This window comes from Salmo salar, chromosome 04, assembly GCF_965601325.2.
Source record: "Salmo salar chromosome 04, fSalSal1, whole genome shotgun sequence".
NCBI lineage: Eukaryota > Metazoa > Chordata > Actinopteri > Salmoniformes > Salmonidae > Salmo > Salmo salar.
Window position 1 is genome coordinate 54,557,305 of NC_138294.1, and position 26,725 is coordinate 54,584,029.

The 26,725-nt window shown below is 38.9% G+C and overlaps 2 protein-coding genes across 2 annotated transcripts in view; one reads left to right on the plus strand and one right to left on the minus strand.

Annotated features, from left to right (window-relative positions):
• Nucleotides 1-4,269: 4,269 nt before the first annotated feature.
• LOC106603310 (protein YIPF6) lies at nucleotides 4,270-10,610 on the minus strand. Its single transcript, XM_014196826.3, has 7 exons — nucleotides 10,487-10,610; nucleotides 9,599-9,727; nucleotides 8,195-8,273; nucleotides 7,607-7,649; nucleotides 6,996-7,121; nucleotides 6,639-6,796; nucleotides 4,270-6,175 (listed from the first exon to the last, which is right to left on the minus strand). The coding sequence occupies exons 1-7, from the start codon at nucleotides 10,517-10,519 to the stop codon at nucleotides 6,054-6,056; spliced, it is 690 nt and encodes a 229-aa protein (XP_014052301.1). The 5' UTR covers nucleotides 10,520-10,610; the 3' UTR covers nucleotides 4,270-6,053.
• A 246-nt stretch (nucleotides 10,611-10,856) lies between these two features.
• The window catches only part of LOC106603309 (oligophrenin-1), a 41,418-nt gene continuing 25,549 nt past the window's right edge, over nucleotides 10,857-26,725 (plus strand). Inside the window, exons 1-15 of the mRNA XM_014196824.3 lie at nucleotides 10,857-11,347; nucleotides 14,685-14,780; nucleotides 15,345-15,406; nucleotides 15,869-15,940; nucleotides 21,145-21,246; nucleotides 21,466-21,576; nucleotides 22,214-22,318; nucleotides 22,403-22,532; nucleotides 22,637-22,737; nucleotides 22,964-23,055; nucleotides 23,800-23,878; nucleotides 24,138-24,171; nucleotides 24,326-24,388; nucleotides 25,324-25,398; nucleotides 26,010-26,094. Coding sequence (XP_014052299.1) covers nucleotides 11,194-11,347; nucleotides 14,685-14,780; nucleotides 15,345-15,406; nucleotides 15,869-15,940; nucleotides 21,145-21,246; nucleotides 21,466-21,576; nucleotides 22,214-22,318; nucleotides 22,403-22,532; nucleotides 22,637-22,737; nucleotides 22,964-23,055; nucleotides 23,800-23,878; nucleotides 24,138-24,171; nucleotides 24,326-24,388; nucleotides 25,324-25,398; nucleotides 26,010-26,094 — 1,361 coding nt within the window. The 5' untranslated portion in view covers nucleotides 10,857-11,193. The remainder of the gene's footprint in view (nucleotides 11,348-14,684; nucleotides 14,781-15,344; nucleotides 15,407-15,868; nucleotides 15,941-21,144; nucleotides 21,247-21,465; nucleotides 21,577-22,213; nucleotides 22,319-22,402; nucleotides 22,533-22,636; nucleotides 22,738-22,963; nucleotides 23,056-23,799; nucleotides 23,879-24,137; nucleotides 24,172-24,325; nucleotides 24,389-25,323; nucleotides 25,399-26,009; nucleotides 26,095-26,725) is intronic.

Here is a 26,725-nt window from a genome sequence, read left to right on the forward strand (position 1 = left end):
TATTTTCAAACATATGATATGACATTTGAAATGTGGTGTAAACCCTTACGAAAAAAGATTGCAGTCGGAATGTAGTACAAGTGCAGTATGCTGCAGATACTGCATCCAAAATAACCGTTTTTTTTTTTTACTGTAGTAATTTTGCATTACACTGCAGTTATTCTGCCATTACTGTGTCCAAAATACCACAGTCGACTGCAATTACTGCACTTTTACTGCAGTTTCAAAACTGCAATCTTTTTTTGTAAAGGAATACATTGCTAGAAAACATTATTTAGGTTACAACTTTGTTATGTTAGTCATAGGGCCAACATTCTTGAAGTAAAATTAGACAAATTAAGTAAGACTTGAGAAAGGTACTGGACTGTGACATCTATACTCAACAAAAGGAACCACTTGTCACGCCCTGATCTGTTTCACCTGTTCCGGTGATTGTCTCCACCCCCTCCAGGTGTCGCTTATTTTCCCCAGTGTATTTATCCCTGTGTTTCCTGTCTCTCTGTGCCAGTTGGTCTTGTATGTTTAGTCAAGTCAACCAGTGTGGTTTTCCCATACTCCTTTTTGCTGTTCTCCTTTTTCTAGTCCTCCTGGTTTTGACCCTTGCCTGTTTCTGGACTCTGTACCCGCCTGCCTGACCATTCTGCCTGCCTTGACCACGAGCCTCTCTGCCACTCTGTACCTCCTGGACTCTGATATGGTTTTGACCTTTTTGCCTGTCCACAACCATTCTCTTGCCTAATGTTTCAAATAAGTGATGTTTCAATGACTTCTTAAAGAGCAGAGGAATCCATTAAATACAAAACACAGTTGGAGTATCATAAACACTTAAATGTATATTTAAAAACAGATGCTCTCTATCACATTCATTCTTGTCCTTACCGGTACATGTATTTCAAACAATATTCCAAAACATTGTTTACATAAAAAAAAAAAAAAAAAAATCTTACTTTTGCCCTTCCAAACAATGAGCACAAACAACTGAACAAGGCCATGTTCAGGTGTCTTATGAAAGGCCACAGGTCCTGGATGCGGGGTTAAAGGGGGGCCATATGTGCTGGGTCTTGCATGGCTGTTCAGTGTCCACCACAGCCAGCTCTAGAGCTGTAGCTGGGAGACAGAATATCAAGAGGCAGGCTGAGGGAAGTGGGCAGGGCTTGGGACAGTAAATCACAGCAGTAGCACTGTTCCAAATGATGGTTGGTGCATACCAATGGACTGAATCACTGGACAGTGGCTCTGGAAAAAAGGGCCCCTCAAAAAAACATCATACAGTATAATGTCTCTCTCTCTCTCTCTCTCTCTCTGTAGGTCAAGAAGGGAAGCACAGTGTATCGGAAATATTGAAGGGATTACATGACAGTTCTAAGCAATTTAAGACCATAATCCTCCCAGCCCCCAGTAATGGAAAAGGCTAAACTTACTAAATTCAATGATGGTGAACACATAAGCATCTCTTGACTGACGTAGAATGCACAATGGTCCCAATGTGTGCTGACCAAGGAATGTCCTCTGAAAACATGCTATACCCACACACTGTGGGATGATTGACATTACATTTACATTTTAGTCATTTAGCAGACGCTCTTATCCAGAGCGACTTACAGTAGTGAATGCATACATTTCATACTTTTTTTTCTTCTGTGCTGGCACAACTGAATATTGTTATATTTCTATTCCTCATGTCATAAACAATACTGTGCTTTCTACTTTCCAGGATAGCACACAACATATTTTAATTAACATTGTCATGAAGGCCTGTCATGAGGAGACAAGCATGCCGATCAACGTGTCTCAGGCTGATAAGTAACAAGATCTGAATATTTTGTATTTTAAGATTTCCAATATATTAAGTCAACAAAGCTCAAAAGACTGCCTAATATGGTGTTTCCATCCACAACAATAACATAAACTTGGTTCCAATTTAATAGAGTCCGCATGGAATCCTTGAACTGCTGATGTACAGGCTTTATAAAATACATTTGATTGAATTTGAATTGGCTGGTAATGTCCTTCAATCAGATGGTTTTCGCTCTTGACTACATACAGAATACATAACACAAGTTTATTGTTTGTGGCATTATCATGAACGCAAAGAGAAGCTATCACCTTGCAGACTGACAAGCATAATGCAGAATAAATAATGAACTGTCAACAATGACAATAATGGATTTGTTCTATATTGTGGGGATATATTCATCGTCAATATATTCATGGTCATTCATCAGAAAACACTTGACCTGGTAGGGATTACATGCCAGTCATACTTAGAATTTCTCAGGTGCTCTTGAAATTCATCACAGTGCCTTTTGGAGATGTTCTATAATATGTGCATTCATTACATGTCTTTGTTTCCATTACACAAATGATACAATGTGTATATGTGTTGTCTGCTATAAGAGAAGCCCATTGGTAATTGAACATACCTCTCTTTACGCCTAAATGTACATGTCCACTCAACAAAAGGACAGTGCTGCTTGAGTGACATTTCTAGAACACTGTTGAGGTTGTTATGATGATTCATAGTGGGTGATTTGATAGACAGATACTATAGAAAAAGTGTCTGCTAGGCAGGCAGTTAAGCCTGAATTCTCGATTCAGGGGAAGTGGCAATCTTACCTGCTTTTTTCTCCTCTACAAGAATATCCAACTATCGCTTCCTGGGCCAGTATAGTTAATTTTACAAAGATCCCTCTAAAGCTTTAGTGGACTTATATAATGGTGGTGAGATGGTGATGGGAAATAACTTTAATTAAAATACTTTAGTGGGATCTATGTTGTCTTTGTTCTGTTGGTGATGGTATTCAGTCCCATCAAGGACTTTAGATGAGTGTCAGATAACAGAGGATGGCTCAGGTATTTGTGGGAACTTCAGTAACTGTGGAGAGAAAAACCCATCTAACTGAAACATGTTCTGTAGACTACACTGAATGCAATATGTCATTGAGATAACTTTAGAAAATACTCCTTGAGGGATATCTCACACTTTATTACCAAAATACAAGTGGATGAAAATGTACAATACTGTGATTAGTCAGTGTAACTCAGCACCGTGTAGCCTAAGTAGCTTCCGGAAAACTACTAATTTGACAGAAAAGGGAACATGCATTTTCTTCCCTTCACTTATTTTAGGTGTAGTTACAGTCTTATATAAGTACAAACTTCATGATGCAGGCAGAAACATTTGCATTGCTTAAGATTGTTTTTGCAGACAAGCTACAGGTAACTGACAAATAAAGGAAACACCAACATAAAGTTTCTTCACTGCACCTTGGCATAGATTCTACAAGTGTCTGGAACTCAATTGGAGGGATGCGATACCACTATTACATGATAATTTCCATCATTTGGTGTTTTGTTGATGGTGGTGGAAAATGCTGTTTGCTGTAAGAAGTTTCACAGAGGTTATTTAACTACCTGTATTATATGCAAAAATGCTTTTTAGCTAAACTGCTGCTGTTGTAGTCCTCAGTTCTTATTGCATACATTGGAGTTATATTATTAGTGACATGAAAAAACGCATACCAAGGCAAGGACTTTTATTCTTCCAAATCCCTATATTTGAACAGTTCAAAATCAGAAACACTACATGTCGACCGCATGTCTTTGGTATGACCTTTACAAAACCATGTGATCAAAGGTCATGAACTTTCTACTGCAGTCGACTGGAAATTTGCTCCTCAACAACAGCAACTTGAAGTCAGAAACAAAGCATTGTGGGAGACAACCTTCTGGGATTTTTGGAAGCAAAGGGCACTACAGGCTCTACATACTTACAATCTAATCACATAGGCCTTCATGTGATCCACATTAATACATTAAATATCCTACTTGCAACAATATAGCTATCTCAATGTTACTGTAATGTAATGTGCTACGTTATAGCCTACAATTTGTCTTGTCTGTAATAATGTCACCAAACATATTTAAATACATATTGTAGGATATATATGGGTTATTGTAGGGGATGTCTACACAGGCAATTTTAGAGGCTTAATCTGTGTCCAGGAAACCGTCCCTTAATGAGAAACTACCCAGACACCAGTCGTGGGGTCAATACCAAGTGCATTTGACTGCTTTTCATATTGTCTACCCATTAACTTATGTGAAGTGATGTACATGTAGTCTAATCCTTTTCTCGACAGTGTGTTTTGTCCTTCATGTGATTAAATACAACTGTGTTCTTTAAATACTTACTAAAGGTTGAGAATTAAATAAATACACTGCAGGCTGTATTGATGCTAACATGCAATAATTACCATACAGTAAGAATCTTTGTGGACCATATTTAATCACATCTGTTACAATTCCATGTTGCACAATCACAAATAATGAGGAAGGTACAAGGGCATAAAATAATGACAAAGAATTCTAGTAGCCTATGCACTAAATTCCTGGTTATATTTTGAGAAAACCATCACAGATACAAAACAAGTATTGTGAATGTTAGAGCTTGGGCTGGTGTCTAATTTCTTTATCAGGATATTCATTCCTTGGACCATGCTGATCATGTTCAGCTTTGTGTAGAAGTGGAATTTCAATACCATCCACCTCATCGGCAATAACAAAGGCGAATGCCATGTCTGCCACTGACGCGTTTCCTAGAAACAGCAGAAGTTGTCCGACAGCAGATGCATATGTGCCTCTTCCGGCTTTACTTGTAAACTACTTCCGGCTTACCACTAAAACTTACCACTAAAGCCCAATATCTTCAAGCCAGGAATCCCTCTGCGTGATGCCTCTTGTCAGTTGTTCAACATAAACTTACTTTTGCTTACTAACCTTTGCCTGTTCATAGATGTTTAAAATTCACGATGCACACCAGATGTGATCAGTGGCCGTGTTCGAGAGCATTAAAACCGTGATGCATCATGGGCAAATGGTGACTGACTGATCTACAAGTAATATTGAGTAGTTATGAGTCTAAACTCGCCTTTAAATGGGCCTGTTCCTCTGCCCAGGCTTTCCTGACACATGCCCGATCTTAGCACACCTGGATAGGTATTTTACGTAACAGCTAACCACAAGGACCAATGGCCAATTGTAAGTGGTAAATGGCAGAGCGATTACCCCCATGTACAATACATTTGATGACTGTACTTAAGGTGTGTTAATGTCTCAACGTAGTGGCAGCCCACCAACATACTCTTACATTCACCTTGTGATTCATGCTACACAGAGATCTTGACTGGCATCTGAACAGAAAAACTGATTTTGCACCATATTACAGAACCCAAAATTTTTAAATAAAAACAATTATAGAACCAAATACAAATTATTTAGATTTTGGAGAATTATAGTTTATTTTCACATTTCTGTTTTAATAGGATTATATTGAATTACTGAGAGAGAACAGGGCATTTATAAATATATAATAACACAACTTTCCCCAGAAAATGTTAACTACAGCCACCTACTGTACATAATTTTAATTGTTGCTCATATGAAAATTGAGCAACACTGCCACTTACTATCCTTGGATAATTAAATCTTAATTTCTAAATGAGAATACTCTTGTAAATAATCTAAATAAAACAGAAACCTAAGAAATGTTGAAAATGGGGCTTATGCAGCAGGCTGTAGTAAGGCAGTGTACAGTATACATACACACTGGCATCACATTTTAGTCAGTGATATAGGTAAATGGACCATGTCACATAGAATATAGATCTTATGGTCCCCTTTACTCCTGCTAGTGTACTAGTAAGAAGTCATCTCTTCATGTGAGACACAGAGAGCCTGTTTAATCAAGCAGATAGTCCCTGTAAGGATATCAGAAAAGCATCACTGACTCTTTTGTATGCATTGTACTCCAATGTATTTCTTAGCTGAGCTTAACAATAATGGAAACAAAAAAAGAGAGGCGCAAAGCACTGTGCACTTTGGTCAAATCTCACTATTTTCCTTGTGGCACCAAAGGAAAATGCACAACGTTTTACACCAAGAGTACCCCCAACACATCATGGTCCTCGTCTTGCACAAATTACATGGTGTTGATTTGTATCCTTCTATTCCAAAAGGATTGTGTTAAGTTCAGTTTAGAGACAAGTCCACTGTTACGCAGACGGTGAGAACGTGAGAATCATCCATCCAATAACGAAGTAAAAGAGGAAGACGGGATACACCACCAAAGCTTTGCGATTAGAAGGCTGGCTATCTGCTAAGAAAGCTGTAGAGGCTGGGGGAAAATAATATACATACATTCAGTTACATGTTATCAGTGACTTGTTTTATGATTAAGCAATAAGGAGGTGTGTTTTATGGCCAATATACAACGGCTAAGGGTTGCTTGGACACAGCCCTTAGCCGTGGTATATTGGCCATATATCACAAAGCCTTGAGGAGCCTTATTGCTATTATAAACTGGTTAACAACGTAGAGCAGTAAAAATGCATGTTTTGTCAAACCCATGGTATAAGGTCTGATATACCACGGCTTTCAGCCAATTAGCATTCAGGGCTCAAACAACCCAGGTTATAATAAAGATTAGACTGTATAATCTATTAAAATGTAGTACTAACGTTGTGAGGAACACTTGAACAAGTTTAATCTTTATGCAACAGCTCCACCTACTGTAAGTCAATATGACTGCAAAAAGACGTGTAATATAGTTGTCTCCTTATGAAAAGGACTTTACTTACCAAACGTGGACCAACTGAATGACGCTGTGACCACAATTAGTCGGACGATGAAGCTGACCATCCCAGATCCACCCAGCAGCACCAGCCTACAGACAACCATTGCCACAGTCAGAGGCATGATGCAGTAGCCTAGCACACACAGGCTCTGGAAAAAAGATCTAGAGGAAAGAAAAACAGGACTTTTAAATGCACATATTTCTAAGTTTTCAATTAATAAATAAAATTCACCACTTAAGGAACTAATCATATTACAGTACTTGCATGTTCAAAAGCATTTTTTTAAAAATGTGATTAATTTGACTATAATGATTGAAAGCTGGCTAGAAAATTGGGCAGATGTCAATTATGGATACGTACATGGTGCCTCCCAGCAGCTTTGAGTTCAGTGTGATGATGACAGATCCAAACCAGATGATCACAAACACCTCTGCAAACTGGGGCCCTCCATCTTCCTTACTGTCAACTGAACCCCCCTGCAGCATCCTGAAAACAGGAAGGAAACAATATAAATCCATAGCGCATCCTTCTCCAGTCGTCTTACATTCTTAAATAGCAATCATCACTTGAAACAATAACAAAGAATTTTACCTGCCCCCGTTTTGGTAAAAAGCTAAAGGGATGGGGCTGGAGAAAAGCAACCACTCTTAAATTCATATACAGGGCTATGGATACAAAGACCATCCATTACATCAAAATTATCGTTTTAACCATATTTTGAGGCTATATAGTGTTCACTTACATTTACTTTGTTTACAAACATTGGAGTAAAACAAGCTTACATTTTGGGTTCTGATGGGGTATGACAGTTGATCTAAGCTCATGAGGCATTTCTAAGTTATATTCTTCAAGAATAAATGGGTACATATGATTCATTCATAAGTCCAAAAATGGATGCAGCAACTGCAGATTGCCCCTTTAAAAAGAGTGTCAGTCATATTCTGCTAGTACATTGAAACACGAATACTCACAGAGCCAGTGTCACACAGAGCAATAAGGGGCCCCACAAGTCCCCTGGAAAAGAGGAGGAAGTTAACACAATCTTCCTAGAACATCAAACACAATTACCATTGTCACATTTGTCTAGGTAGTACAGGAGGAAGTTAAAATAATATTACTAGAACACCTGGGTTTTCACTAGTTAACACTGCCACAAAGTCAAAATTGTCTATATCGTAAACATTTATGAAAACAAATTAGCTTTTTGGTCTTAATTTAAAGTTAGGCATAAGGTTAGCAATGGAGTTAAGGTTAGATTTAAAATCAGATTTGAAAAAGAGAAATTATTGAAATAGGCGGGGTTTAGCCATAATTATGACTTTGTGGCTATGTTAAGTAGTGATGACCAAACACCTGGCACATTTAGCTTGTACTATTAGGTACTATTAGGTACTATTACAAATGTCAGTTTAAATCATGTTTGTTATATACATACTGTTATTCTTGTACGTGTTGGATAGATATCACTAAGTAAAATACAGCTAGGTCACATGATGTAGTACCAATTTATTGTGTTAGTATAAAAGATTAATTCATCTTTCAAAGTATATAGTACTCACAGTCTCTTAGTAGCGCTGAACTCTTCTTAGGATACATCACATGAACAAACTTTTTCCCCACTGCTTTCAGATCTCGTAACTGTAAATGAGACATGAGAGGAATTTTAGAAAAGGTTTTAAAGGTCCAATGCAGCCGTTTCTATCCCAATATTTAATAATTTCTGGGTGACAATTAAGTACATTACTAGCTAGGTTTCCATTCAATTGGCAACAGATTGTCATGTGAATATTCAAAAATCTGTATAAAGAAAATATGTGCATTTTCCCACCAAACTGACTTGTTGTGGATAAAAGTCAGTGCACGATGACATAGTGCACACAAAATGTACTCTTAAGTTATCATGTACCGAAGAAAAATCTAAAGTGACAAAACTCTACTGATAGTTGTTTACAAAAACTGTTGTGTTAAATAGCAAATGTGCCTACTCTGGTCTTGGCATGTGCACTCTTGCCAACAGCTCACAGATACAGTGCGGGTAGGCTAGTCTACATAATGAGATCATTATGGATAAGGAATATTTTTATTTGTCAAACGGTAGTCAAGCATCAATCATCATGTCACCAGAATAAGACCCTCGATATTTATTGGAAAGGAGCATCAAGATTACTGTGCACTTTCACCACCCTGTGACATTCTCAATAACTTATTTAATCTGTAGCCTAATAAACTGCATGGTTTTCCCGAGTCATAGTGGGAGGACCACACACCATATCAAGTTTACCTCGATATGATGGTTATTATATCAATATTTGCGCATAAAGGAATTTCCACCACCTCCACTTCTCACATAATTAATTTTACAGACACAAAAAGATCCCACCATGTCGAACAAACAAACGATCTGTTGGCATTTAAAAAAAAAAATTGTACCGAATCTACCTGTTTCCATCACATCTGTAGTGATTTTTTTTTAAATATACGGTACGACTTTACTCGCATTAAAAACTGTGGATGGAAACATGGTCATAGTGATGGATTTCAACTGGAATGGTCAAAATTAAACAATAGCTTCTTGATAAAAATACCAATTTCTCAAGCAAGAATTTTGCTAGGACAGTCTGGGAGGGGTCTGAATGGGGAGGGGAAAACTGAAAACTAGCGGTTATTGACAGAGGTTTACAACTCTTTCTTATTGGTCTGTTAACTACAGTAATTTACCACCTGGTGATATCACCAGGCAGACAAACTCCATCCCACCAAAACAGGCAGACATTTCAGGCAGTCTTTTTAAACAGCTTTTACACTAAAAGGGCATTATAATTGTCCCAATATTATTCCAACGCTCATAGTGTGGAAATATATATAAAACATATGAAAATCAATTTTTTGACTGCACTGGGCCTTTAACATAATGTAAGCCAAATTAAAAAGGGGTCATTTAAGATGGAAGAGGGAAATTTTACTATGGTGTCTTTGACAGGTTCATCCAGCGTGGAGTGTTCGTCATCATGACTGGGGGTTCCAACAGGCACATTGATCTCCCCCTCAACAGGGATGTCTCCTGATATGGATACATCTGACAGACCTGCAAACTGGAGATAATAAAAGGAAAAGGAAAGCGGGTTGTACAACTGAATGCATTCAAATGAAATGTGTCTTCCGAATTTAAGGTGCGGGGGCTGCCTTAATCGACATCCACGCCTTCGGCGCCCGGGAAACAGTGGGTTAACTGCCTTGCTCAGGGGCAGAACGACAGATTTCTACCTTGTCAGCTCGGGGATTCGATCCAGAAACCTTTAGGTTACTGGCCGAACGCTCTAACCACTAGGCTACCCTAAACACAGATAATGTTACACGTAAAAATACTTGTTTCCCAATAATGACAACAACTGATTCTTGTCATGCTAATTCACTGCAGTCTTATTACATTTTGTTAGTTAGCGCAAATATATTTACCGTAACGGTAGTTATACAGTTAGCTAACATTAGACAGATAACGTTACAGTTGCTATAGTTCTCCCTCAGATTTTGGAAGCCATTTAGTACTTTTGCATTGACAGCGACCTTTCAGAAACGAACACCGACTTTCATTGGAGTGCTTGTCTCTCTCGCTCTCTCTGTGTTGACGCGTTTACCTAACGTTAACTTAACTACAATAGCTAACAGTTAACTAGCTAGCTAGCTAACTTGAACACCCATGTTGACATTCCCTTACTAGCTATCTGTATTTAAAATTGGTATCAGAAACGCTTAATAGAACGTTCATGTATAATATGAAAAACAAGATATTAAAGAATTCATGCAATGTTGTACAAGCATACCGGTAGTTACATTATGTACTTTATTCTTACCATAGGTTTACTTAACTCATCCACTTCCGCCATTTTCTCTCTCCAGACGGATATGAGACGTCATGCTTTGACCATGATGTCACGTGGCTTGATAACTTGCTACATGCTGGAGAGAAAAAACGTACAGACACTAGACACACTTTTATGTTTGCATGATCTCCAGAAATTTCTAAATTTCAAAAGAATATATTCCGGTTAGAATGCAATACTAGTATAAACAGTGACTGATGTAAATAATGGGATGCCAATATGGAGGGGTTTGCGTTGCAATTTTCAAGAGCATGGGCGCTGCGCTAAGTGGGGTTCGGGGATCAAAGTATATTGTCTTGACTTGTCAAATTGACATGAAGTAAGAGACAAGAACTACAAGTAAAATATGACAATATGGAAAATATGTGGTGTAGTTGTCCCTTTAAAATTTATACTATGGGTGTGAAAGGAGGAGGTCCTTGGCAACACGGACCCAGATAGACACGAAAATACATTGTAACTAGAATCAGCTAACATTGTTTACCTAATGAATTAATGCGTCAAGGAACCAAAGAAGAGTCACTGTGTGCCACGGGTCCAAGGATTCGACAGCATTCATATCTGGAGAAGTGGGCTACTCAAATCTCAATCTGGAAATGTTATCAACAATGTCCTGCACTGATTCAGATTTCTAACTTCAACATCTAGGTTACTGTACATCATTCCAAAAATAAACAATGGGGCATCCTCCTCTTGAGTTCAGCGACTGCTATGAGGACAGTCCGGATTTTAGAGAAAGACTAAAATGCTATGAATTAGAATTGGAAAGAACAAGCAAATTTCTCAAAGATGTAATCAAAGACGGCAACAGTGTAATCAATGCAATCAAGGGTAAGCTTCTCTCTTTCTTCACCCTTTTTACTACTTTCTATATTGACTGTTTGTGGGGTTTTAATGTTTTTCTATGTAGTATGTAGAAGAAGAGGAACCTGCATTGTTTAGACACAGCCAACATACAAATTAGTTGAGCAATCGTTTCCAAAAAACAAAGCCTGTTTTGATATGATAATGAAGCAATAAGCACGAGAGGGTGTAGTATGGCCAATATACCAGGCTAAGGGCTGTGCTTATATACGACCCACGACGCAACGCGGAATGCCTGCATTGATAAACTGGTTACCAACGTAATTCGAGCAGTAAAAATACATGTTTTTGCCATACCCGTGGTATATGGTCTGATGTACCACGGCTGTCAGCCAATCAGCATTCGGGTCTCGAACCAGACAGTTTATAATCTGTTGGAGCTCCTGATGGATTCCTGTAAAAATACATGTGTGAACAGATCCATAACATCATCAATGGAAAAACATTGCCAATTCATTGTGTGCCAAACAGTGACCTAATATGACTGTATTGGTATTGATTACTGTTCAATTTTGATTTAACAACATTTTACAGTAACACAAGTTCAGTATTTGTCTAGCAGCTGAATGACAAGCTAACAATTTCAACCAGTTTATCAGCCTAACTAACATGTTACTTTTCTTGATAAATAATTAGTGGATGACAGTGGGCTGTGACTGCAGACTATCAATTATGTAACTAACATAACATGTAAAAAACATGACCTAATAGACAGACAACCTACAGCTATAGTGTAACTTAACTCTGGTGAACTCTGGTATGTGTGACTCATCCCATGCTGACTTGCGCATGTGACACTTTTACTGTGCTTCATAAAGTCAGTCAAAATCCACAGAGCAATTTAGGTAGGCTTAAATGTTTGTTTCAGTCATACAAGAAAATATGACCTGATGTTTGCACAGTCAATAACCAAACCCAAACCACATGCTAAGCAAGCGTAAGTGAACATTGGCATTCCTCAGTGATTCCTTGTTAGACGGAACTGCATAAGCAACATGAACCTGTAGCATAAACAACGTTTTTTTCATTGCTGTCGTGCTCTGCCTTATCCGTGCCATGGTCCTGTCTCTTTTCCTTCCTGTTTTCTCCTCCACCAAAACCACTGCCATGTGATATTTTACTCTACATATAAGGAGAAAATGCTGCCTTTGCAGATCATATAAAGTGCAGCTTAAGGATTCTTACCCATCCCTTCCACATTACATAGCTGTGCCCCTCCCCTCATATACTCAATATAGCACATCCCCTTACTGTCCAAGGTCCCTGAGCATTGCGCATAATGTTATTGCACAACCCTATAATTTCAATGACAATGATTCCATGATTATTTTACACAGTTACATTTCGCTTATCACTTTTCATTATTGCACGTTCCTCAATGAGTGAGTCAGCCCCTAATGTCCTTATTTGTTCATAAGGGTCAGTGGGTGTAGCACAAATTCGTTTTTGTACCTAGTTAATTTGCATCAGGGAAGTTTGTAGCGCTTCCTGGACGGCAGGAGCACAAACTCTGAGTTTAGCGTATGGGAGGAGTCCTCTGCTATTTTGTTTGCCATCCTCAGCATATTTGTGTGGTAGCTGTCCAGAAAAGTTTTGTTGGTGGGGTTGCTGATAATCTTTTCAGGCAGTTTTCAGCAGACTTGTCACACTGGCTTTTGCCTGTACAATGACACTGTTCTACCACGCAATGATGCAGGTGGGGGTGGGGGACACACACACAAACTAAATATACTTTAAAACCAAATTGAAACTGTAGAAATTATAATGGACCTACATTCATACAGTTTCTTGACTCTCCAGCTTGCTAATCACCGAAATGAAAGGTCAGGGTCACTGGTTGGTAGTCATTGTGTTCCTTGGGGCATGGCTTTTTCGGGATGTGGATGATATGAGATGTTTTCCAGTCGTGTGTGTGTGTGAGAGAGAGAGAGAGAGTTGAGGGATGACTGGAAGATGGGTTGACAGACTGGGCCAATGGTATACTGAATGCTAGCCTCAGTGTGTCACCAAAGTATCACTGTGCTAATCCCAAACGTCAGCTCTTGGATGTTCTCCATGAGTACCGCTGCCTTTGTTGGTATAGGACCAAATTTACTGGAACAGTATTTGCATTGTTTGACCCACCGAGATTCCATTCTTAAGCCCAATTCACAAAAGTCAAGCTTTTTATCTCGAAAACAGAAACTATCATTGTAAGGAGAGATGCAGTGCTGCTGAGTATAGGATATGTCACTTATTCTGTCTTGGTGATAACTGGGAGTCACTTGAAGAGAGTTTTTGTTGTCGAGGTATAAGGGGCTGGAATAAGAGTTCCCCCCTGATGATATAAATCATAAGTCTAACACCCATCTGGGTGCAAACACAAGTCCTCTAGTATAGTATATAGTTTATTTTTTAATCACTGAAGTGAGGAGGTTGACTTTCTATAAAAAATTGAAAACCCTAATTACAGAATTGCCTTTGACTGAAAGGATGGGCTATGTTATTGTTGGACTAGTCTGTCTGATATTTTCTGCCTCTTCATTGGCACACCCCTGAGGTAAAAGGAATTTGACACACCTATGCTAATGTAATGACTGTCTTCATTCATTAGAATGCTGAAAATAGATCATTTATAAACTGGGTGGTTCGAGCGTTGAATCCTGATTGGCTGAAAGCCGTGGTATATCAGACTGTATACCATGGGTATGACAACATTTATTTTTACTGCTCTAATTACGTTGGTAACCAGTTTATAATAGCAATAAGCCACCTTAGGGGTTTGTGATTATATGGCCAATATACCACGGCTAAGGGCTGTGTCCTAGCACTCCGCGTTGCGTCGTGCATAAGATCAGTCCTTAGCAGTGGTATATTGGCCCCTCGGACCTTATTGCTTAAGTATATTATTTGTATTTCTGATAGTGAAATTCAGCAACCAGAAACTTTCTGATGTGTTCTCATGCTGCCTGTCTGGGCTAGGGTCTCTAACTTTGACAATAGTCCTGAGTTAGCCCAAACCAAGAGTTGTCTAAGAGGAAGTAGGTGGGCCTCCTTATTCTTATTATTCCAGGCAGCATGACTTCCTCAAACATATATTTTCTGTTTAGTTGTTCTCCAACTACTGTGCTTATTTATTTATGGCTGAACTGTTATGACAACAGTTCAATCACATATAAGCCCCATGTTTGGCAATACCAAAATAAATATCACAATTAAATTGATAATGTCCTAATTACACCCTTTATCCTTTTATATCTAAATGTAAAGTGCTACTGTTATTATGTTGATTGTGTCGATAAAGTGTAATGTGTGTTTTATGAAGGTTATTCAGTGGCAGTGCAGAAGTTCTCCCAGACACTCAGTGTGTTCCAGTTCGACTTCATTGGTGATTCTCTGACAGATGATGAGATGAACATTGGTAAGTTCATATAGTGCTTTGTCATACATACACTTACTGTATTGGTCAGCCTGAAAGCCATATTCTGCATATCTCTATATGGCTCTAGTCTAGTCAGCCTTATTACTTTTCTCCCCAGCATTGACAGGTTGGCAATAGATTTCTTAATGTTTCTCAAAGTTTCAGTGTAATTGACTTCATTGAATTTAGGAAGTTATTTTTGTTGTTGTTGGTGATGGCACAAAGCCTTTATTGATTTCACTTCCTCCCTTGTTCAGTGCATATGAACCTGTCATCTTCTAGGGAAAATGTTTACCCCATTAATTACACTATATAATAATGAAACAAGAACTCTGCCAAATATATTCACTATACAGTTACATAACACAGGCCACACCATAATGTAATGTGACATTACAAGACATACTATAAATATATTGTGACACCAGCACACAGCTAGAATATCTTGATAACACATGACCTTTTTGTCAAAACAGTGTCTAAGGTTAAAGAATATGTAGTTATGCACATGTGTGTCCTAGTTATGATATGTAACCTAATATCTATCTTTCTCTTTGTCTACAGCGGAGTCTTTCCAGGAGTTTGCTGGTCTCCTACAGGAAGTGGAGGATGACAGGATGATGCTGGTGGGTTATCAGCAGCACCTTTTTGACCCTCATACAACCAGAGGTGGAAATAAGAGAAACCCCAACTGGAACTGGCTTCCTGGGGTGAACTCTGTCTCTGGTCTTGTCCTCCTTTGGGCCTGTGCTATATAAATAAATAATGATGTCATGACCCTGCATTATCAGTGTGCAGTGAAAAGCAGCAGATCCTGTTATACTGGGCTTTCTGGATGCTTTAAGGATTTAAAAAAAACACAGCTGCTCTATAATTACAGCTGATTCTCTTTTTGAGGGGAAGAAGAGCAACACCTGCTGGAGTGCAAGATAATTCCCTGTTCATTTCTAGGCTTCTAATTGCATGGTTCCCTTTTTCATCCAATTTCTTATCATAACTAATCGTGCATGTTTGTAATGTAATGCATGGCATGCTTTTGCCAAATGGCCAACAGAACACTCAATGTTTCATGTTTTTTCCTCGTTCAGGTTCAGAATGCTTGTGATCTGCTTATCAAGCCACTGGAGAAGTTTCGCAAGGAGCAAATAGGAGTGACAAAGGTGAGTTCATATTTAGCTTTATATGAATTTATTTATAATATTTAGTGGGGTGGATACTTCAGTATTTACATTTTACAATTATTGGTTGCTGGATTGGATTGTTGAGTATACCTACTTTTCATTGAACAGTCGTCATGTGCTCATGTAGCACTTTTTCACTTTAACTAGATGGGAGATAAACAGGATCTGAGTTTTGGCAGTGCATATAAATCACACTCTCATGTGCTGCTGAGGTGACACGGGCCCCCTTCCCCTTCCTCCATCACCTCCAGATTTGCTTGTTGTGAAAATACAGCCCAACGCTCATGACACCGACCTACTTATTCAGCAAGACATTCAGTCAAACACAATTTATTTGTTTTTACTGTACCTACCCAGTCCCACCATAAACTGACCCAGTTGATCAACATTAAACTTTTTTACCATTGCAAAGACTATTCAAATGTACTAGTTCTATCTATACTTGGTCCTACTGCAATGCAGGTTGATTGAATTGAGCCTTTAGATTAAGTGAATAAATAGCCAAAGTCAGTAGATGTGCTGTAGTAACACCACTAGTGTTCGACTACATAAATGTAGAAAGACAAGTTCTGGAGGAAGGAGCTTCTAACTGGGCACAAACTGGTTGAATCAATGTAATTTTTCAACGTATTGTGACATGGAATCAACATGGAAAATACATTTATGGGTATTGCGTGTTCAAATGTCATCGCGGACAACTTTAGAATTTTAACTAATTGGCAACTTTGCAACTACTTAGCATGTTAGCTAAGTCTTCCCCGAACCCTAACCTTAACCCTTTAACCTAAGTCTTAACTTTAGCCCCTAACCCCTAGCCTTGCTGACGTTAGGCACCTAGCTAACGTTAGCATTAGCCACCTAGCTAACATTAGACACAACAAATTAGTATTCATAACATATCATATGAATTGGAATTCATAACATAACAAACAAAATTGATGATGGACATCTACAAATTAATACAAACCATACAAAACGTAACATATCATACTGATTGGAGTGTAACGGATTTAAATGTACTATGTTACATCTACCACTGAGTCCAGGTTGGTTTGGGCTCCCGAGTGGTATAGTGGTCTAAGGCACTGCATCTCGGTGTTAGAGGTATCACTGCAGACCCTGGTTCGATTCCAGGCTGTATCAACCGGCCGTGATTGGGAGTCCTATAGGGCGGCGCACAATTGGCCCAGCATCGTCCGGGTTGTAAATAAGAATTTGTTCTTACCTGACTTGCCTAGTTAAATAAAATAAATAAAAACTGAGCAAATGAAATGTGGCCATACTTGATGATATTTAGACTTATGTAGCATTTTACAAAGTCATCAACAACAATTGTTTGAATTCAACCCAGAACTGTTTAAAATAAACAGTCTAGGGTTTCAAGCTCTGGTTGATTTCAAATTTAATGTGATATTGAATTATTAAGTATTGGGACAAATTCACTTATGTGTATTAAAGTAGTCGAAAGTTTAATGTTTGGTCCCACATTCCTTGATGTAATTAATCAATGCGTGCTAGGAATATGGGACCAAATACTAAGCTTGTTAATTTGTCCCAATACTTTTGGTCCCTTAAAATGGGGGACTATGTACAAAAAGTGCTGTAATTTCTAAACAGTTCACCCGATATGGATGAAAATACCCTCAAATTAAAGCTGTGCTGGAGTACAATGCTGGAGTACAATGTGCTGGAGTACAGAGCCAAAACTAAAATGTGTCACTGTCCCAATACTTTTGGAGCTCACTGTAAGTGAAAGTATAGGACTAACTCAAATCACACTTTATTTATAGTGCATTTAAAGTCAGTGGCACAGATGGAACTACACAAGCATAAGATACATCTCCTTCAAATGTTTATATTTGGTTGTGTTGACAACCAAACACAATTTAATATCACTTTTGAAATCCAATAAATAGCCTATTAACTTGTCGACAAATTAACAAATGATATTGGATTCACATCTCCAACTCAACCAAAAGTAAAATAATGTGTTTAAGCCAGTGGCTCAGATGGAAATATCCAAGCAGTAGATACGTCTCCTCCTTTAAATGTTGATATTTGGTTGCATTGTCAACCAAACACAATTTAATATTACCTTTGTAATGCAGTAAATAGTTTCCTTAATTTAGGCTATCTTACAAAGGAATGTAATATTCTACCTTAAAACGAGTAACACATCTGTGGCCACATGTTGAGGTTACTAAAACTATAAAGGTCTTATGTAATCATATAAACTATGTTCAAGATCACATTCATAAGTCATCATAGGTCTGTGGAGATCTTCACCATTGCTATAATAATCTGCGCTGAATCTCAAATGGCATTGATCACTTGCACCATGTACTTTTAATGTCATCTCAACTGCAATCCCAGTAATTTGGTTCTGCTATTAGATGAATCACAGCGATGTCACATGAATCTGTTGTCTAAATAAACAAAATGTCTGATATTGTATTTCCATTTGAACTTTGCTGTGCTTTTAAATGGTTGAAAGCACAGTGATAGACATTTGGGTGACAACTAAACCAAAAATCAGACATTGTTTTCCATGGGAATTTGGTTGTGCTTTTAGATAGTTGAAAGCATAGTGATAACACATAGGAAATTCAACTGTCTTTTTGAGTGGGGTGAATATAATTTGTAATCTCATTGATCAACGTCTCAACCAAATATGACCAAATCATCCACATTGAAATGATGTACTGTGTCCAGATTGGAGATCTATCTAACACACATTAGTCTCAGCATTTGTACTAAATACATGGTCATTGCTTTCAAGAAGTGGTAGATTCCCTTTATCCAACTAAATATTTGTGTGACTCTCTTCCCTTTGCCAAGGAAGCTATGGTCTAGTCCAACATTGGTTGTGGACTGTAGTGCTTTGGCATCTGTAATCAACTGCAGATGACCTCAGCTGAGATGCTAGCTCAAACAAATGCTAGGCCTTCCAAGCGTGTTGGCAGTACTATCTACACCCACATTTTTGTTATAGCCCTGCACTAACAGACCTGATTTATCTAATCAACTAATACTCAACGCCCAAACCGTCTATTTTAACAAACTAACGCAATGGTAAATCTTAGCACTGACGGTAGCGCTATAGGTCCGGGGGTGTGTCAGAAATATTTTTGCTAATTTCACAGCAGGAATTATGGGTGCAATAGGTGACGGTGCCGCGAAAAGGCTGGGTTTTGATTAATATATAAGTTGTAGGTGGGAGTTGTGGGATGAGGGCTTGACCATTCACTTGCCAATCAACTTGATCCAAGGCTTAATACTGCATGCGGTTGTCTCAAGTTGTGTATGTTATTGACTGCTTTGCGTTGTCATCAACTCCAATTCGGCTGGGGGCACGGAATATTTGTGTCCTCGTCCGTTTATTAAAGGCCCAATGCAGTCAAAATTCATGTTTTCCTTTGATCAATTTGATCAGTGTTATTTCCTAATAGTTGGTGTTTGGAAACACAATCTACACAGGACCTTCTAACCAGCAGGTTTGCATGGGTGTGGCATTTTGGCTGTCCATGGTGATATGACCATTCTGATAATTGGTCAATAGACCAATAGCAGCAAAGAGTTCCAAACCTCTCTGCCAATAACAGCTAGTTTTCATTTTTCCCTTCCCCATTCAGATAGGTCCCAGAGACAGTCATAGCTAAATTCTTGCTTGAGAAAACTAATTATTTTGCTAAAAAGCTATTTTTGCCCATTTTAATGGAACTCTATTACAGTAAGGTACTTAATTGTTACCCAGAAAATAATGTGTTGTTCTTGACCCCATTTCACATGTGCAATTTTGGAACCATGTTTCTTGGGCTAGCCCTGAAAAGTCAGTGCTAACCCTGCTCAGGAGCAGGGCCAGCTATCCCTGGGCTAAGGTTGGTGCTTGCCCACTTTAGAATGTGCAAGTGTGAACAGTCGCTCAGCCCCAGGCTAAAATCTCCCTTAGCCCTGGGCAAAGGTGCAGTGTGAACGCGCCTCATGTAGGCTACATGTACATATGCCCATCATGGAATGAGAGATGAGACGATGACGGTGACACACATGCTGTATTTAGAAACATCTAAGTTATTTTCATTAGATTAAAAACCAAGCCCTCAGTAGGCTACCCTTACCCTACTATAACGAAAGCTGGTTAAACAGCAATGTGTCTGCTGTCTTTCTGGCCATGCATTAGCCAAATAGCCTATCATAAAAGGTGTCTAAATGGTCATCTTGTGAGGCTTTTACTGGCATGCTTTTGCGTTATTCACAATTCACATACAGTAGGCCTACCTGCATACTCCATTTTGCTTGTATCCATCCCCATTTCCAAAGAGTGTCTCTTGTCCAGTTACCAAAGACGTGCGCCTCCAAAATTACTCAAATTATTCTGTCCTATTGTAGATAAGAAGGGGATGCCCGCTTACTGTTTTGCTGCTCCCAAACGTTATTTTTTAATAAAGCTTTGGTGATTAAGATTTATTTCGAAGCGATCTCACGAGCCAACCTTTTATTGATAGTATTGGGTACTGGCGAATGCATTGGGCAGAAGAAGAAAAAAACTGCCTTCATTGATATGTACACGGGCACAAAGAGCACATTTCTGTTGTTCCATGAGCATTTGGGCACTGTGCGTCATGGATATTACATAACCAAACGCTTTAACGCTAAGACCTACTTTTGGTGAGTCAAATCTCCCTATTTATGCTGAATGAAATTGTCACTTTTGCGCTAGTTTTTAAGGACACACCTCAAATATTGCCACTCCTTTCACCTCAGTGCAAGCGAGCTGATACTGGCGCAAGGGTTGGAAAATGCCAGAGTGCCACTTTTTACATGCTGTAATTGCCAGCTAATGTGGGTTTTGACACTTGCACCGACTTAGTGCCAGACAAAAATAGAGCCCCTTGATAGTTGAATCAGGTGTGCAGGGCGAGAACAACACAGTGCAGGGCGTAAACAACACTGTGGACTGTTTTGTAGTCCCCCAGGAGAGGGTTGGGAAACACTGATCTCAACTGATCAAGGCCAGTTATGGCTGTGTGGAGCAACATGTGCATGTACAAACTGTTACGATTATGCCATTATGATCTTGCTATTATTCTTGTTGACACATGATGAAGTCTCACACTGAAAAACATTTCTAATGTTTTGTTGAATTATTGTGTAATTCATTGAATAAACTTCTGTCTGTCTTTTAGGAAAGAAGGAAGAAGTTTGAGAAAGAGAGTGAAAAATATTACTCTCAGTTAGATAAACATCTGAATTTGTCTGCTAAGAAGAAGGAAACTCAGCTGCAGGAGGTTGGTGGAAATCCCTCAACAGAGACTTCCTGTAAAGAGTTTAATGGAACTCTGAAGGGATTAAAAGTTTTGTTTGTGAAATGTGAATATTCTAATGCTCCCTAATTGGATAACTGAACTGGCTCAAGCTCACCTATTTAAAGCTTAGCCAATAACAACATATATTAAGAGTATTCGGAAACAAGCTGCTTTTGTAATCACCATTTCATTCCTCCAAAGGCTGACGAGCTGCTGGACAAAGAGAGGCGGAACTTCTATGAGTCGTCAGTGGAATATGTGTACCAGATCCAGCAGGTGCAGGATAGGAAGAAGTTTGATGTGGTGGAGCCTGTGAGTGTTTTTTCTTCCTCTCCGTCGTCCACACTTCCTGTTTACACCTCCCTGTGTTGCTGCATGGATATCACACACACACACACACACACACACACACACACACACACACACACACACACACACACACACACACACACACACACACACACACACACACACACACACACACACACACACACACACACACACACACACACACAGCTACAGATGCTGCCTGTGTAACCTATTATATGATACGGCCACAGTGATCAGTGGCACACATCCTGAACAACCATAATTACCTCTGAACACCATTGCACATTGAGACAGGCAAGTCTAACATGGCACACTAGGAAAGAATTACTCACAATCTCATTGATTTTGATTTCTCATTTGAACCAATGGCTAGATTAGCAATAGGTCAGTGTTAGAGTACGGTATGAGTGAGTGTTAAGAACAGCCTTTGAACAGCTATGAGAGTCTAGAAGTCTGGTACGCAAGGCTACTGTAGTACGGAGGTGAACTCTTACACTTCACTTCATTAAGTATTAAAAAATTAATTTGCCCATTATAAGAATATAGTGACAGGACCATTTATGAATAATTATCAATATACTAATAATCAGTTGTATGTTGTGTTGTTTTCAATGAACAGGTGCTGGCATTTCTTCACAGTATCCTAACACTCAACAACCTGACGGTGGAGATGACTCAGGACTTCATGCCCTATAAGCAGGAGCTGCAGCTCAGCTTGCAGAATGTGAGTAGCTACCAATGTCATAGGGCTTCACAATAACCATCCAACATGACCATGAGTCTGAGTGTGTTTTGATGTGATCTGCAGACGCGGAACCACTTTGAGAGCACTCGTGAGGAGATAGAGGAGCTGATGAAGAGAATGAAGGATCCAACCCAGATCGGTAAAATGCACAGCCAACCAGTCATTGAGGGCTACTTGTACTCTCAGGAGAAGTGTAAGTATGCATGCTACAGTTTGTAAACCTGCTACATTCCTCTCAACATGTTGTATTCAATAAGCCCTGACCTGATATGATAAACTATCACCCTGCTCTCTCAGGGGCCTTGGGTGTGTCATGGGTGAAGTACTACTGTAAGTATCACAAAGACAGCAAGCTGTTTGTCATGGTCCCTGCTGAACCAAAACCTGCAACCAAACAGGTAGGTCATAAAATAGGTCGTATAATCTGTATAAGACACTTGTACAACTATTTGTCACATCTCTGATATTTGATCAGACTCAATGGAATTATTTAAATGCACATGCGCTCAAATATTACTTGTGTTTTTACTATTTTATTAACTTTCTCCAAAGCTTTAATGTAGAGATTCTCTCTAGTCCTCTCTCCCCCTCCTTTTACCTACACACTGTCATGGTTTCTTCCAGGGCCCCACAGAGCTGAAGCTTAAATCCTGCTTCCGCAGAAAGACAGAGTCCATAGACAAGCGCTTCTGCTTTGATATTGAAACTTACGAGAGGTTAGTACAAATGCTCCACTTTGAGACTTCGAGATGAGGTAGACTTTGTATAAGATGATACATGCCTTGTGGGATAAACAAGTTTGAGCAGTGAGGTGAACAGGTGGTCTACAAGGACACTGAGTGTGTGGGTACAGAGTGGATTCTAGCCCAAACGATCAGTTGGCAGCAGGCTCCTCTATATCCTGCTGGAAGCAGATGGCAAACTCAGTGATTTCAGGGAAAGGGAACACCATGAACTCATATGTATACAAGCAAAACATTCTGTACAATATGCACAGCAGAGGGACACAAGCCATACACTGACATTTCATATCAGACAGAGGGATGTCAGACACCAGTTCATAAAATGTTGATTAATCAAGGCAGACAAATACAGGTAACTACCAAAAGCAAACACCAACAAAGAGTCTTAATAAGGTGTTAGGCCACCACGAGCCGCCAAAACAGCTTCAATGCGCCTTGGCATAGATTCTACAAGTGTCTGGAACTCTATTGGAGGGATGCGACACCATACTTAAATGAGAAATTCCATAATGTTGTGTTTTTGTTGATAGTGGTGGAAACCACCTACTTTCAATATACTTTATATCCCTCATACTCAAGTGTTTCCTTTTTTTGGCAGTTACATGTAGATTTAAGTTCATTTTGATTTGGACTAAGGGTCTCATGTAACAAAACTGTAGACAAATAAATGCAATATTGTCTATGCCCTAACTGTGACACTTGTCCCTATAACCATAGAAACACACCTGTCACACTCCAGGCAGTTTCGGAGGCCAACAGGAAGTTGTGGATGGAGGCCATGTATGGAAAAGAGCCTGTGAGTTTCTTTGCTGCCTCCTACTGGAGGGTCCATACAACCACCCTTGTACAAAAGTTATTCTGTACTGTAAAGGCATTGTGTTTATAGTCCTCATCTTGCTGTTTACTTTGGTTTTGATAAACAATAATATGATTATAAAAGCATCTCTTTACAATAATAGCATATATTCAGCATCATACAGATCATTTATGATGGCCACAGAAAGCTCCACTTATATTTATGTTTCTTGGTGGCTTACATTTTCCTTTCATTCCAGATTTATCATTCCCCAATTCACAAGCAAGCTGAAAGTATGTACCATTACCAGTGTTCATTTTTTTGTATTTTACTGCAGTATAATATAGTGAATTAAAATCTATTCGTCTCATTGAACATCCATACACACACATTTGTATGTAGTGCCACTGCTTGTGAAATCTATAAAATGTTACTTGCCTTCCACAGTGGAATTGAATGAAGTTGGATTCAAGTTTGTGAGAAAATGCATCAACTTTGTTGAAACTAAAGGTAAAAAGTTACCAGAAAGTTCCAGTACACACCATGTGTTTTCTTTTTGTATGTCGCAGATCAGATTTCATGCCAGTTTTGTCATAGTCTAGTCAGTTTGCCTCATTGCCCTTTAGAGGGCAGAGATGAGTAGTGTTTGGAATGAGATCTGCTAAAGCCTCACTGCTATCCTGAATGAACCTTCTCACCAAAGGCCAGCACTAAATAAAAACACACTGGCTCCAATGTGACGTCCAGCCAGGAGAGCATAACTTTGGCATGTAGCTCAACATAATACATTTCCTTACAGTAGAGTACTTCAGTCCATACTAAATGAGCTGTTTTACTTTGTTTACATCAATGGAACTATTAATAACGCACCAGTACTATGCGTAGCTTATTAATAATCATGCTTGCAGGTAGGCAACAAAGGTATTACTCCAGAGGGAGTCCATTCACATGTGGCATCAGAACACTTTTAACAGTGTGGGCACCTCGCATTCAACTGTTTCTATTTCTCAAGCAGCTTAAATTCTTTAGATTCCATGGGCATTCTCACTTCAGCCCTCCCTAATTCACTCTTCTATACGCTACTTCAATTTAGTAAAAATACACTCAATCTGTATTTATGAGTTTGGTCAGGCACCAGCACTATGATATGCTCCCTGTATCTTTCACAACCAGTAAGATATGCAGGCATCATATAATAACATCAACTCCAGCCGTCCACTGGAGCAGTGAAGCAAATCATTCATTTGAAAGAGGTTGAGACGTAGGCTAGTGTTGTCAAGGCGGTGTCTGCAACGTTCCCATTTTCACTCCAGTTCAGACAGGCCTGCACTGAGGAACAGCCTGTACATTTCCACTGCTTGGAATTTCTCTGGAGGAAACTCCCCCTTTAGTTTCCTTTTACCTCAACCCCATCCACTCTCTCCATCTCCTGCTCTCTTTTACAGGACTCACACAAGAAGGAGTGTACAGAACTGTTGGCAGCAACATCCAAGTCCAGAAGCTTTTAAATGTATTTTTTGGTGAGGAAATTACCCAGTCAACATCTGGGCTCTCTATTGAGTTGGGATTGAGGAATGCATAGAAACAGAAGGGCTGTTTTGAAGCGGAATAAAATTAGTAAACTGTTAAATTTCCCTGTTTCACTGGCACACACAACAGGATTTGAAACAATATTAAAAAGCACTAAGTAAATATTGTTTTATTTCTAATTTATGGATTAGTTTATAAGTAATTCCCTCGCCCCCTAAGGCGGATGACAATTAATTGATCCGATATTTAAGATGTGCCATTGCAAAGGCTTAATTTATTATATTTTATCCATGTTTGCAGCCCTCTATAATGATGTTGTGGAAACATTGAAATGTTATATTTACTTGCCTTTTTGAATGAAGGAATAAAGTAAATGGTTGCATATAAATAAATAATCTGAGACAAATAAACTCTTTAATAAAGTAGTTTAATTCACTCTAGACCAATACAGTCAGATATTTCAACTGGCTGAACCTACTGTAGATAACTTGCCAGTTATTTCTATATATATATATATATATATATATATATATATTTATTATTTTTATTTTTGACCATTTCTGCATGTTTGTTTTTAATCGGTTCCCTCCTCTCTCTGTAGACCAGAAATGCCCAGGGGATGTGGATTTCCACAGCAGTGACTGGGACATAAAAACCATCACCAGTGCCATGAAGTTTTATCTCAGGTGTGTTCCCATCCTCTTAAATCATCCAGCAGGTGACACACAAGAGCCAGCTACTCTGGAACAACAAGTTCAATAGAATTATGTTACACCAGCCTGTGTCTGAAGCCCATTAGCACTCAGCTTCTACATCAGAGCCTTATAAAATTATAAAAAGCTCTGTATTGCATGAAGTGTACAGTATGCACAGTATAGTATGTACATTTTGCAGTTCTATGGCATTTCCAGACTGTATATTCTGTATATGTTTTATATGAAAATATTATGTTTCAAGTTAGTTATGTGTAATGATTAGAGATACTTTGTAATAATCTATGCTGGCTGAGGATGAGAGGTTTTTCTCTGCTTCATGAGCCTAGTATAATTGTTTGCTGTTTGAAGTACTCAGTGACAAGGCCTCTTGGCTTCAAGGCCAGGTTTTTATCCTCCCCCAATACCCATCATGATGATTTACTCACATGTCTTCTTGCCACACTTGGAAGAGGCCAGGCAGCTGTTTGAAGGAGCTTACTCAAGGCCTTTGGTCTCTCATGCCTTAACACTGCACTGATACATGTAATTTCAGATCAGGGGAAAAAATGTTGATAAAGAGAAATTTGCCAGTGAACTCTCATTCATTCAGAATGAGTAGCCC